Source organism: Synchiropus splendidus, chromosome 1 (genome assembly GCF_027744825.2).
Source record: "Synchiropus splendidus isolate RoL2022-P1 chromosome 1, RoL_Sspl_1.0, whole genome shotgun sequence".
NCBI classification, from domain to species: domain Eukaryota; kingdom Metazoa; phylum Chordata; class Actinopteri; order Syngnathiformes; family Callionymidae; genus Synchiropus; species Synchiropus splendidus.
The window spans coordinates 4065260-4079533 of NC_071334.1; the positions used below are offsets into that span (position 1 = coordinate 4065260).

The window sequence follows — 14274 nt, forward strand, 5'->3', positions numbered from 1 at the left end:
GATATCGACATCAATCTGATTCGATATAAGCAGGAATCACACATACGTTTATTACTTTGTTAGAAAAGGCGTCTCAGCAACAGTAGTTAGGAGGGAAACTGACTCATTTACTGTAAACCAATTGGTTACATAAATGATGTGATGCCACAGTGGTCTTGTTTGTGATGCGGCTTCAAATGCGCAATGAGGGTGGTTGTATTAAACTTTATTTGAGCACTTATATCTGAGATTTTAGATGCAGTCCGTTAAAATCTGATTTTCATTTTTTACAATTACATTGGACCAATATCCAATATCAATATCGGATCGGGACGTCCCTAATTTTAACTGCAAAATGAGGCAGAAGAAAACAGCAAGAGGACAAACTGCTAAACCTTTTTATTTTACACTCTTCCTCTTTGATAGCTCAAAAAATCAAAATGCATATGGTTCTTTTTGCTTGCGCTTGTCGATGAATTAGATTAACACAATTTCTTCTTCTAACTCAGCTTGATGTTTGCATTGGGTCTTTTTCAGTCATTATGGAAAAATAGATTTGTGCTCGACATGTAGGAGTAATTTCAGACAGCCGCAAATGAATTGGCAGTGTGAGTGATTTCTCCGAAAATGTGCCAATTTTCTCAGTCTCCAGTCCATTTAAAAAAAAAAAAAAACAAGCAACACAGCATCCCCCCCACACACACACGATTTAGGATGTATTATTACCACCCATAACTCCTCATTTTTGGTGAGATTAAAATGAAAAAAAAAACAGCACAACAGAAGGCGTGAGATAACAATACCACAGCAGATGTGCCACACCGGTGTTCCAGCTGACAGCTGAGTGATTCGGTACCTGTATTGGCAACCATCTGTAGAGAATACTGAGGAACACCTCCTGGTAGATATTCATCCGCTTCAGGAGATTGATGGTCCTCCTGGATTCTGTCAAGTTGTCATGGATCAAATCCGAGAGGCCTGAGTACACAAGCACACATTTTAAATGCCACTATGCTTTCACAGCGACACACACTCGTGGCAGCTGGGCGTGAGTTTGTGACAGCCAGGAAGGAGGGCTGATGGGTCTCAGGAAGATCGCTGCTCTCATTTATTGACTTTGCCATTTTTTTAAAAGAACACTGAATGTCAGGATGTCATCAAAAGTTTGTGTTTTGTGAATGTGGAAACTTCACAGACTGAAGTGACCCATTAATCTTTAAGGAAACCTTGGAAGATTGAGCAGCTTTTCTGTGTTCCCTTTCTAGTTGCTTCTTATCCCTGCCAATGTTCGGCTGTGGAAAAGAAATAGAGCTGTTAATCCACTAAATACATAATGGCAGGCTGATTATTTTTATCACACAAGATAAAAATACGTGCTAATCCAGACGGGGGCCATTAAATATGATTTGTAATTGCAGATCTATTCTGCTGCTGTCAAAATTGAAGAACTTTCCAGGTTGTTCAAAATGGTGCATTTGAGTAAATGGAGCTTCAGTGACTTAATTCAGACGTTTTATGATTGTTGGCCATTGACTGAAGCAAGGCCAAAGAAGGGGTCACAATCGGTATGTCTGTGCACCGATTCAATTTATATTGAGATACTACTGCTGGTGGGATTTTGTACCATCAATTATTGCAATTGAATTTACTTATTTTTCTTATCGATAAACAAAACATCCATCACGCACTTTTAGTAAATAAAAAATAGCTACATAAAATTGTGCGAGTTTCCACTTTTGGCTGGACTTGAACTGTGCAATATACACATTTTTTTAACAAGATGGGGAAAAAAAGGATTACGATTTTGACTATGTTGCTTGTTTGTGTTAGCAAACATAATAGCATTTTATAGCAAGTTTTAAGAGCAGATTTGAACAAAACTGTAAAGACTGAAAGTTTACTTGAAGTGCAACAACAATCTGATTGTAATATTTGAACATTAAGGTTAAACTGTAGCCAAGAGTGTGACTTTCTTTTCTGTAAGATTCTGAACCACTCTTCTGTACCGCTCCCTCCAGGTGTCACAGGTCATAGCGACGCTTTATTGACTGCAATTTCATTGAAACACCATCTTTCACACATCAATAAATCCTGATAATAACAGTTTAATATGAGGAATGAGTCAAATGTTTACGTTGCTGAATGATGTAGTGTGGTTTGACCTCTTGCTCTAGCCCTTTCAAAGCCGTGTTTTCCACTACCGAGCGAGGACGCGAGTCTTAACAAACAAAAGTTACAATGGGTTCTGTTATCTTGATGCCTCGAGTCAAAAGCTAACGCTAACCTCAGCAGCGCAGTGTGATATGGCTTGCCAAGTGGGTTCTGAGCTTTGTATTATTTCTGCTTTTCTTGAGTTGTTTTGAACCAGATACGGTTCTCCACCGTTTTACCCGCGACGGCCATGGTGCATTTGTATGCAGACGTTAAATCTTCAGACGTTAAACGGCACGCAAGTGATGAAGTGAATGAATGAATCAAAATTGAAAATTTTGAAATTCAAATCTAAATCACTTTCCTCAATATTCTTTTTTTTTACAGAACCCTGCTCAACACTGTCGGCGATGCTGAAGCCTTGCCACGACGACTTGATAAGTCATACCACACAGAAAGTGATCAAATAAAAAGAGGCATATTTGGATTTGAAAATCGCACTCTATAACATCGCTGTGTCAATTTGGATTAAAATAACCATTCTGGCCAACACCCCAGTACATTACAATGAACTCAAAAGCATGCAGCAAGAGACAGCATTCAGGGTAAACACAGTGATAAACACAGTAGTCTTTCACCAGTTACTTATGAGGACCATTTTTTTAACAGTAGCAGAGTGAATTGTATTTTTACAGTGATTGGCGAGTTGTGTATTGTGCTGTTCAGAAAGAGTGAAGTCTTGCCAGAACATTAAAAGACATGAAACACACAAACATTCACACTCTATTTTGAGAAAGATCACTTCCTCTCTGCTGAATAAAACACTGAAGAGCTGAACAGAATTTGCTGATGACTCACACCGGTTTTGGAAGGTGCACAAATGCCGATCATTCCAATGTAATGTATTTGGAGGAACTACAACAAAGTCCTGTGCGTGATTCATGTACGACCATCAAATAGCAGCAGTGTTCTCCATAAAACAAAGTGTGCATCACATCCCTGTGCACCTCATTCATTTTTAATCCCTATAGTTCCAGCGTTTTCACGCTTTCTTAGTGAGCAAACTCCAGGGCCATTGTGCAAACTCTTTCAATGTGTTGCCGTTTCCCTTGAGTGCTTTTCAGCTGACTTACCTCTTCCTTGGATCCTTTTCAGGTATTTTCTGTTATCTTGGCTTCCAAACCCCTTAACCATACACTTCTTTATTGAGCCTTTGTTTCTTTTCGCTACCCCCCCCAGCACTTCCTCCGTCACTGCGACGAGAGTCACCTCATTTAACACGATTAATTTGTCTTTTGAAACAAGAAAAGCATGACAAAGAGGCCAGCAAGGCTCCTAAATTACTAGCCTCCGACTCAATTATTTGTGGAAAAAAGTCCTTTTAGCAGTCAAGAAAATTCGACTTTATGATCGGAACAAAATAATTAGACTAATTTTCCGCCAACTGAATTCACCATGAGTCATCCTGATGTGCCAGTCAATGTTCTAGTCTGGTGAGAGATGCTCAAGTTTTCATACACCTACACTCAAGTACACCAAGCATGTTTTACTATTTTTAAATAAATATATGGACATTGCATAGCTCAGTTAAAGCAAACAAATAACAGCAAAGACAATACTGTTATACTGTTACTGTTAATACCGTATAGTTGACATAGGTTTACTTACCAAAATTTCCGGACTATAAGCCGCTACTTTCCTCTGCAGCTTATACAACAATGCAGCTAATATATGGATTTTTCCAGGCTAAAGAGCGTCAAAATGTTGAACCTCGTCACAGCAGACCCATGACATCACAGGCGTTTCATTGATTATAAAGCTCTCAAAATGCGCTGTTGTCCGCAGCTCCGCCCACAGAGCCGATCTCCTGGAGGAGCGGAGACGAGAAGCAGCAGCTGAGACCAGCTGTGGTGTCGGAACTTGGGACACATTTTGAGCGCTTTAATGTCAATAAAAGATGTGAGGAGTTGATGATCCCAGTTCAGATCATTGGCCAGTTTATTTCATGAGTCACTGGAGCCTGTTTTGCAAAAAGTGACCCTCGTGCATTTTTAAGCCTGGTGCACCACTAACCTTACGGCGCAGACCGCACCACTGCACCCGCGCCTTATAGACCACTGCAGCTTATGTAGGCACAAGATCTGTTTTCCTTCTTAAATTTAGTGTGTGGGGCTAATACTCCGGTGCGTAGAGAATTTAAGGTATTTTAAATTCCCCCACAGCTCTCTAAAATTCAGATGAATGAAAATGAAATCACGCCTTCTAAGAGGCTTTTTTTACCACAATCCGTATTGTTGTTAAAGGTTTGAAGTATTTTATTTTAACGTTAATTGATATTTATATATAAACAATGTCTAAATACGCAGACCAAAATGGACGCCATTTAAAATGTGAGGAAGTTCACAAATTTAACAGGAGTAAACACTCAAATGCTCGTTTAAAAATAGTCACAATACTGTATGTAATACTGTAATGCTTTGGTACCTTCGTGTATAGATGGGGCCTCCAGCATTTGCTTGAAGTAAGAGTAGTAAAGTCCACACTCTGTCCGGAAAGAGATCTCCCGTTCCATCTCCTAAAAGTACACATGAGAAATCAGTACTGTTTTAAAGGGAGGAAATGTTACCATAAGGAAAACAGATATGGTGTCCAAGAAAAAAAAAAAGAAAACTTTGAGTCGAACTGATGAATCCTCAACAACAACTGGCGGGATCAAAATAAAAAGTTTTCCGGAGGGAAATCTCCCCTGCCATGCATGACATCTGTTTCAAGAAGAGCTAAAAATCAGTGAACAGAGAGGGACATTCAAATGATCATCAATCTTCATGTCAAGTTTCCCTCCCTTTTTTCGTTCACTGCTGTCAGAGATAAAAAATAAATCATTTCAATCTCGGCAACGACTTAAGAAATGTGTGTGTATTTTAGATCAGTCTTTTCAACAGTTTTTCCAGAGGACATTTCCGCTGCCAGTTGAAACATTCAGATGGAAGAATCAGTATAAATTTTAACACTATTAAAATGGAAAAAAAAAATCTTTTCGACGTCAATTGCGATACCAGATGTCCTGACTGAACCCAAAGAGTGATGCAACAGATTAACAGAGAGAGAGTTGTCAGGATGAAAAACAATGAGATGGAATATTATCATGTTCATGTATGGAATGACACCTGGAGACTTGGTTCTCTTCACATCACCTACATTGTGAGTTTTCAATTATTATATGTTGACGGAACCTTACGATAAAATCAAAACCTCGACAGGCTGTGAAATCAAACCAGTGCTGTCAAACTGAATTTGTTGCTCAATGTTACTTTGAAGGACACTAGTTTATTAATGTTGCCCATCTGCTGATAAGTCCTATGGACTTCAAACTTTGACTCAATTAATTTCCTTTCTTTTCTTCTTTTGATTTATACTGTGATTCTGGTTTATATTGTGATTCTTTGTCCAAATTGATTTACATCGCAATTGTGATATATTTGTTTAAAAATAAAAAAAGAATAAAAATCATAGTTTCCCAGACATTTGGTCAAAGTGGTGACCACAGTTGTATTTGTGTATTTATAGTCTTAATAAATACACAAAGCAGTTGATGTGTAACAACAAGGAGCCAGAACAGGTTCTGACAGTAATATTTTGGGGGCTAAATAGTTTTGGCGATTGAGAGCCTGCTTTATCGCAGACCAATGCACAGATGCAGCAGGAGAGAGACGTCGTGGCAGCTGGATTAAATAACCAATATCCAACTACTTTCCCTGCAGTTTCACAGCCCAGGACGACCACCCATGGCATAGAGGGTGTTATTCCAGTAGCAACAATCCTCCAGAGCCATACTGAGCAGCGGTTATTTAAGTAGTTATTCCCAGCTAAAATGAATATGAACCCTGGTCAATGTGCGTCCTTCATTTATTACAACTGTCATCCATTCAACAACTCCTGACCACTGCAAGACACTCATTACCCAGAAGTGAGTGGTGCACAAATGAGAGAGAAAGCTCATGTGTATCCAACAGGTTTAACAGTAACAGTATTAAGTGTTGACCAGAGCATCACTGTCAAGCAAAAATGCATTAGAGAAAAATGAGATCAACAATCCTACCGTGAGTTGAGAGAACCAGAGCAAGTTCTCATGTATGGCATTAACACACCAGGCCTGACTCAGTGCCAGCAGTCCAGCCAATAACATTCCAGCTGCCATGGAAACACAGCGTCGCCAGGGCCGGCAGGGTGAACCGGAACAATTTTCTCTGAGAAGCGACATGGTGTCTGCCCTCCTCTCCTGCGTGCCATCAGACCTTCCTCCGACCCACAACCTGTTACCACAGACTCTTCCACCGGCCGATGCAAAATTCCAGGGACCGGGATTATACCAAGGGTCCCTCCTCTGCGTTCGCTTACGAACTTCCATTGCCCAAGAAAACAATGCGTTTCATGAAACACTTCCAGTTGAATCCAGGTTGATTAAGAGAAAAAAAAAATCCATTAGAGCACATGTATTTAAATGCACTTTGCTTCTGCTCTTGAAGTCAGACCAAGTCATTTCGTTTTATAAATCAACAGGAGCAGTGTGCCAATATAAAAAGACTGAAGCTCCGTCCAGGGAGCAGTTTGCCTCCCAATTCTCCCTTTCTAGCTTGCCTGTGGCAAAACAAGCCTTGGCCTCTCACCAGCTAATCCTCAGTTTAAATTAAGGTCAAACAGGATGGTCCCCACCAACAAGTCCGCACATTGCTCATTACTCAAAACGCCAGTTCGCTTTTTAGAACTCACAGATCGGCTGATTTCTAACCCTTGTGTTTCTTACAGGTCTCTGAAAATCTCCCAATGTTTCGCTTGAAGAATCAAACAAAAGGGTCCATCCATCCTTGGCTTCCATTTTTCTCCTGTGGACCAAATAACTGTCTCTCAAGAATACAAATCAGGGGCATCAAAACAAGCGGAAATCCATCTTAACTAAGCCACGAGCCATGCAGAGGAAGACTAGTCGCCGAACGCCTGCAAACAACAAGATGGGGTTGAGAAGACTGCCCAGGCTCAGAGGAGGGAGGGGAAAAGAGTTGACTACCGGTGACCTGTCTATAAAAACACAGATGCACAGAGGAAAAAAAAAAAAAGAGGTGGTGGGGGCACCGTGGGTGGGGGAACATGCTGGAAACTTCTGATAATCCCAGGAACATTTGTCAGTGTGGTTGTGGAGTGTAAAGATGAAATGACCTCACTACTGATGAATCTAAACCACTGGGGAGAATCAGCCGTATCATTGCCTGCCCAAAACAAGGCCGCCAAAAAAAAACATTGGCAGGAAGTCATGGATGAATGGGAACAAAAATCATTTGATGTTCAGCAACACAGACTGATTAACAAAAACACAAAACTTAAGCACAGCTGACTCATGAACAGCCTATTCATGAGTCATGCTAGGTAACAACTGCAGAACAAACAATAGCAAGTGGGCAGAATTTCCAAACTTTGGTTTCTAGAATATTTATGGTCTTTTCTATCTCGCTTGACCCGGACACTCCAGGAAGCATGTGTGGGAGTGAGAATGGAAACATGGAAAGCGTCGAAGGAGACAGTGACTCTCAGTGGGAGAAGGAATTGAATGGAAAGTGGAACATATGCTCACAACAATATCGGGTTGCTCCATCAGCCACAGAAACTATTTCAGTGTGGGTATCTTTTCATCTATGTCATGCTCATAGATTTGAACATCGTCCCGGTGTCTTGCAGAACATAAACAAATACAAGTAACATCCGACTTACAACCTGCTCGACCTATGTCCACCCGTACTTACGACCACGGCCAGCAGATGCTTATTTTTGTTTTATTCAATGTCTAGCACCGCGTACGACAATTGTGGCAGCCAGGCGGCATCACGTACAACAGTCACAGCAGCACAGCATCCCAGCATCGACCACTACAGTAGTACCAATAAGCCTCGCGTCGGCTATTTTGAATGGCATTCGACTTACGTCCAACCTGACTTACGACCGGTTGGTCGGAACCGTTCCCGGTCGTAAGTCGGGCGTTACTTGTATATGAGTTTTGCATAACACTAGTTGATCCGTTGTTTCTGAAGAAATTTGTTTATCTGAATTACTGCCTCATGAAGCATCGTCTCTTAAAATGCAACGCAACTTTCAAAAAAAAAAAAAAAAGAATTTATCTCAATAATATCTAACTGCATCCAGGAAGGTTACTGGGGGGCTGCACAAACCAGCTGGCAGCAAGCGCAAAATTTCCATGCAACAATTGGTCAGCAGTCGTAACAATTACGGACCTGTGGCGCTCACTTCACATTCTCTCAGCCCTCGCTGTGATGATGTGCTTTGAACGGCGTGTGCTTTACTCCGCAGGCAGTGCAGAGGTACAAATTCAGTAGCGTAACCCCATGGAACTAAGAGCACTTCACCATTTGTTTAATCTTTATTCCTTCCTTCAAGTCTCCCCTGATAAGATGGGGGTCCATTTAATGCAGTGCTTTTGAAATAGCCTGGCAGAACATTTAAAGTCCTCTGCAATCTTTCCACCTGTCAGCAGCGGAGAATAATCTCTGTCCCGGATGAAAATAATTGCACCTGACAGGAGACTTTATAGGTAGTGATTACAACTTCAACACTTCCCGCTTTGATTATACTTCAGGCTAATCCGTCTCATGCGTAGGTGACTGACGGGGAGTCTTACCAATGGATTTAATAATCTGCTTAGTGACTCGTGCCGCAGCGAAACGCCACAAATTCAGGATTAGCGTTAGCACCATAAATTGAGGGATCATCATCATCCGTTTTAATGGACAGATGAGGTCAGTTTGAGATTTGGAATATTTGTCAGGTCAACAGGTGAACACTCAGATTTCATTCTTTAAATTATATCTTCACAAGTCCTAACGTTGTGTTCTTTACACTAGACAAGACCAGATTAGATAGATGTCCTGAAGACGTATTGGCCATGAAAGCAACATTTATATCAAAGACACAAAATTCATCCTGACGGAAGTGCTCGCAACTCTAGACAATAGATGAAAATAGAATGGAATACCTCAGATAAAACTTGAACGTATCCAGCCTCACCTCACCACTGGTGTGAAATACAGTCAGGTGCATAAATGTTGGGACATCAACACAAATCTTATCTTTTTTTTTTGGCTCTAAACTCCATCAAAAAGGTTTTAGATAAAACAAGGTGTGTCCAAAATAAATGTTTGGAGTGTTTAAAAAAGACCGGAGAGTGCTGAACCGCCAAATGACCACAGACATTTGTGCGAGATCAAGGTAGGTTGATTTGAGACAAACTCAACTGCTTTCACCAGAGCAAAAACAGAGAGCTCAACATAAGAAGTAAACCACTGGTGAGCCACAAAAATACGATCGACCTTGAATAACATGGACATGTGAGAAAAGAGGAGTATGGAGATGCAGGGTTCTACCAAGCATCATACACCCTTGACGGTCAGCAGAGTCCTAGCGCTGACATTGTTAGTCACGCTTGAGTACATACAGTACTAACGAAACTGTGGGAGACTCCCCCTACACTTTCACACCGTAGGGGGTCAAAATCCCCGGGAGTTTTTTAAGTGCAAAGTCAATACCTGAATCCGACAGAGCATGGATTGCACTAGTGGAAGTCATAATGACAAGGAAAATGCCCCATGAGCAAACAGGACCTGCAGACAGTTGCAGTCCAGGCCAGGCAGAGCGTCAGCAGGGATGAAACCCCACGCTTGGCGACCTCGATTCGCACCACACTTCATGCCACAATTGACTGCAAAGAGGATAATTTGCCCCATTTCTTTGCAACTTGGACACCTACTTTGGACATAAACCTGCAGCACATCTTCATTTCATTTTTTTCCACATCCATTGTGGAGCTGTTCAGAGGTAAATGAATTTGAATTGAATAAATTGAAGTCCCAAAATTTGCGGACCGGACCGGACCCTTCCAGGAGGAATCGCACATGTGCTCGCAATGTGCGATGATGTCAACCGGGAGCATACTTCGGTGAGAGTATCAGGAAACTGTTCCACAGGCCTGCGAAACCACTCACATTTATTATGAATGACTACATCTGCCCTCTTCCTGCAACAGACTGATAAATACAGCAGAAAAAAAGCATTAATAAATAAACAAGGAAAACAGAGAAGCAGAAAAAGACCAACCGTAGTCTGTCTCTATGCTGTCGTGACTGAGGGCGAACTGTTTGTTTGTATGATGTGATGATGAAACATCAGGTTGAGTGTAAACATAGCTTCCTCCGAATGACCTAGTCAAACTTTTAATCAAAGGAATACGGAAACTGAGGAATGAAATGATTCACCAACATGGCGGCGGACAAGTCAAACTGAGCAGCTGACCATGTTACATGTGAGAGGAAAAAAATATGAACAAGATTTTTTTTTTTTTCGTTACATCAGTTCTGGCAGAGCACAATGTTCTCCAGCTGAACAAAACACTCCAAAAAGAAGTCGTCATCACCAGATTTTACCACAATACATCAGTTCTTCTAATTGTTCCTTGGAGCGGTTTAAACACACCATCTTTTCAGAGGAAGGAAAATCAATTGCTTCCACATAAAAAGTTTATAAACCAGAGAAAAGACTGATCAGTGGAAGGTCATTGAAAATGAGGAAAGCAGATGTTAAATTCAGTCCAAAAACAGCATCCACCCCACAGACAAGACCAAGTTCAAATCATTTTGATAAACATATGTGAAAATGATTACAGCTCTTTAACATGAGAGCAAACTTGTTCCAGCTAACGTGACGCATACATCTCCGACAGTTCATGACAACTAGCTACAATAGTACAAAAGATTCAAACTACAAACCCAGCGACTCTGGGTCATCAGGGAAGGCTGATACAAAAGTGAGTCCAAACATTATTTTAAAAATGTAAAACTGATTTTACTTATCAGTAGTGATGGGTAGATGAGGTGTCATGAAACAGTGTCGAGGGTTGATGAAACTGAGTACTTCAGAGGCCACTAGATGGCGCTCTTGGTTCAGAAATGATGTGAGGTTTCATTGAATTAGTTGTTCAAGTCCAAACATTTTACAGCAGACAGCACCACCTGGTGACCGGACACTGTTTCGTGAAACCTCGTCCATCCTGCAGTACTGTGCCATGAAACCTCATGACATCACTACTCATAATGTTTTTGGCCATCGTGTTCAAGTACGATACACACAGATATTTGAGGATTTCATAACTAGTTCCAAGTCCAGTGTCCGTAAAACTCCCTCTAAGGGCTGGGTAAGGTGGAACATTTTAAATCACATGCTACACAAAAACAAAGAATGCACAAATATTCAATATTTATTTTTATAATAATGAACATGGATATCACTGATATGTATTACCCTGCCTGCCAAAATTTGTTCCATTGAATGTTTGCGTAAATGTTTCGCTTCACCTCGTGCCTTGTACTTATACAGTTTGTCGCGCTACGTCCAAAAACATTAATATTATTGGCAATGCGTGCGCTCACCAGGCTGCACACAATGGTGAAGTACAATATTTTTCACTGTCAGCCATTCCTTTCTCTGGCTGCAACCAATTGTCTTCCGAAGTTGCCTGACGATTGCGGAATGATGAAATGTTCACCTTGCGATTTAATAGAGTCCACATGAGTAATTTAAGCTCAGTATAAATACAGCTGTTCCGTGACGGAGAGCATGAAAGCTATTGCTTTAAGCAGTCACCAATCTCACAAAAGTGCACTTAGATTTCTCCAATGCCAGCTCAACAATAGTGCAGAAGCAGTGGGTCACCAGACGCCGTGAACGGCTCCCTACTCCAACATAACTGGAATGAATGGACTGATGCAGACTGGTGATCAACTGAGCAGCAAATTCAAAGCTGCCATCAGAAAATGGAGTGATAAATAGATATATTATGTTTTACCTGAATCACTACACACATGACATTGGTTCATTTTGGTGAGATAAGTTATTACCTTTAGGTATGCACCAATATGGACACCAGGATCAGGTATTGTTCTGATACCGGGCTTGAGTACTTGTACTCATAGAATGGCCACCGATACCAAGAAACCAGCAGCATGCAGCTTTTGGAATGTCAGTTTATGACAGTTTTGTGAAATTTGAACTGCACTGCACATGTACAAGAAAAACATACTGAGGAATGTTGTTCAAATAGCAATATATATGGAAAAAGAAAATAAAACTCAACATAACTTTATTTGTAATGGCGTAAGTACTCGGTAACGGTGAGTACGAGGGATGTACCATATTGAAAATTTGTGGGCAAAGCCGAATAAAATTAAAATAAATTTTAAACATACATTCATATTTTTAAATATATTAATATATATTCAAATACCGAATATCAAATGTGTTTTTTTACCATTTTTCAAGAAATGTTGGATAAAAACTTTTACAGACATGACTGCAAAAGACATGTTTAGATGACTGAGTATATTTTTTTTTACATTTCAGAGTTTGCTTTTCAAATGCTAATAATAATAATAATAATAAAGAAAAACACAATTTCTCACTATATAATAGGCTTATAATGTAAACACAAGGCAGATAGATTGGTTGAGCACTCATTGCAACTGCTATTCTGTTCTTAGTCTCCAACACTATAAAAGAACCAAAAACTTCAATACTGTACGCAGACGTCAGCGTTGGCATGACGATGGTCAGAACCCAGAAAAGCAACATTCGGCGTCGGTGAGTCTTTGTCACCCAGGCTGAATGTTGCTTTTTTTTGGGACTATTGGGCCCAATGTCCGGTGCTTCCCAAGTGAGTAGTCAAATTCAAGTACTGACACAATACTTGTTATGGGGGAAAGAAACTGGTGTGCATCCCTACTTTACTGTCACTCACAAGAGCGCCACTCTACTCAGGTGAGCGCAAAGCAAAACAGTCAAGACGGTTACAGATTGTACCTTGATGTTGGAGAACCAGAGGTCATTCTCATGCAGTGTGGCCACATAGATGCAGCACAGCAGACCCAATCCAACAGACACCGACCAGCCGACGGACGTCCAGACGATGGCTCCCCACGACCAATCACCTGCAAACACGAACATTTAAAGCAAATGCATGTAGCGTGTAAAGCGATTTTTTGTTTGTTTTGTTTTTGTTCTGTTCTTTCTTTTCTTCCATTTTGAAAGAGTGGGAAGATACTTTTCCATTCTCACCAATAATTGATGATTCTGCCTGATGAAGCAGCAGGATGCTTCTGAGCCGGAGTGGAGCTTGTTTTTTCACAGTCACTTACGGAGAATGGCTTCATAATAAGAGTAAATAACCCTGAGTACTTTGAACCAGATCAGTGTCTAGCCTCAACAACACAAGCAGGTAGCGCTACGGTGGCTTCAGGTGGACAAAATACAAGTCTCACAAGAGGCGGGTTCATGAGGTCCATCAGTTTGAGAAAGAATAAATGACATGGATCAAAAAGTTGCCTCAAGTTCTATTATGTCCAGTATCTTCAACTGTTTATGTGACTTTCAATATCAAGAGGGAACAGTGTCAGTTTACTTGTATGTGAAGATTCTTGATGTATATTATATTATATAATAGATTATATAATAGAAATCTGTACATTTCTCCCCCACACAAACACCTAGGAACACATCTTCAGAACCCAAAATATGAATAAGTTCATGAACGTAAAACTTCAAATATGAAACATTACTGTCTGTGAAGAGGTAGGTTTAAGACTAAAAAAAGAAATCCTGCTTAAAAAAGATGAGCACATAAAATTGTACGGAATGTACATGAAATATCAGTGATCATTGAGAAAATGTGTATCCGCAATACTGTACTTTTAAAGTCAAGAACTCATAAGGTACCATCACCACTTTTGCTTTAAGTATAGGTAGAAAAGGCCCTCAATGAAGGTTCTCTAAATGTATTTCCAGTAATTCTAGTAGAACGTAAAGATACACGCCGACAGTGCACTTGCACAGATGTTTGCATACAAACACGTAAATGTAGGAAAGTATCAGCAGAAGTCGGGTAGAAAGCAGGATGGCATTTCCAAAACATAGAATAGAATAGAATAGAATAGCCTTTATTGTCCTTGTACAGTGTACAACGAGATTTGAGCGCTACTCCCTTGGTGCAAACAATGTCAGAAGAATATATCAAAACTATCAAGCATGCAGAAAACA

General features: G+C 40.5%; 1 protein-coding gene across 4 annotated transcripts in view; it reads right to left on the reverse strand.

Annotated features, from left to right (window-relative positions):
• dpy19l3 (dpy-19 like C-mannosyltransferase 3) overlaps window positions 1-14274 on the reverse strand; it is a 57758-nt gene that overhangs the window by 42284 nt on the left and 1200 nt on the right. For 2 of the 4 annotated variants that reach the window (XM_053876047.1, XM_053876038.1), the window contains exons 3-5: window positions 13042-13169; window positions 4615-4705; window positions 836-957 (exon numbers count right to left, since the gene is read on the reverse strand). In XM_053876047.1, coding sequence (XP_053732022.1) covers window positions 836-957; window positions 4615-4705; window positions 13042-13169 — 341 coding nt within the window. Of the gene's footprint in view, window positions 1-835; window positions 958-4614; window positions 4706-6229; window positions 7331-13041; window positions 13170-14274 lie in introns of those variants that run through there. The other 2 variants (XM_053876033.1, XM_053876029.1) reach the window with 2 other exon arrangements.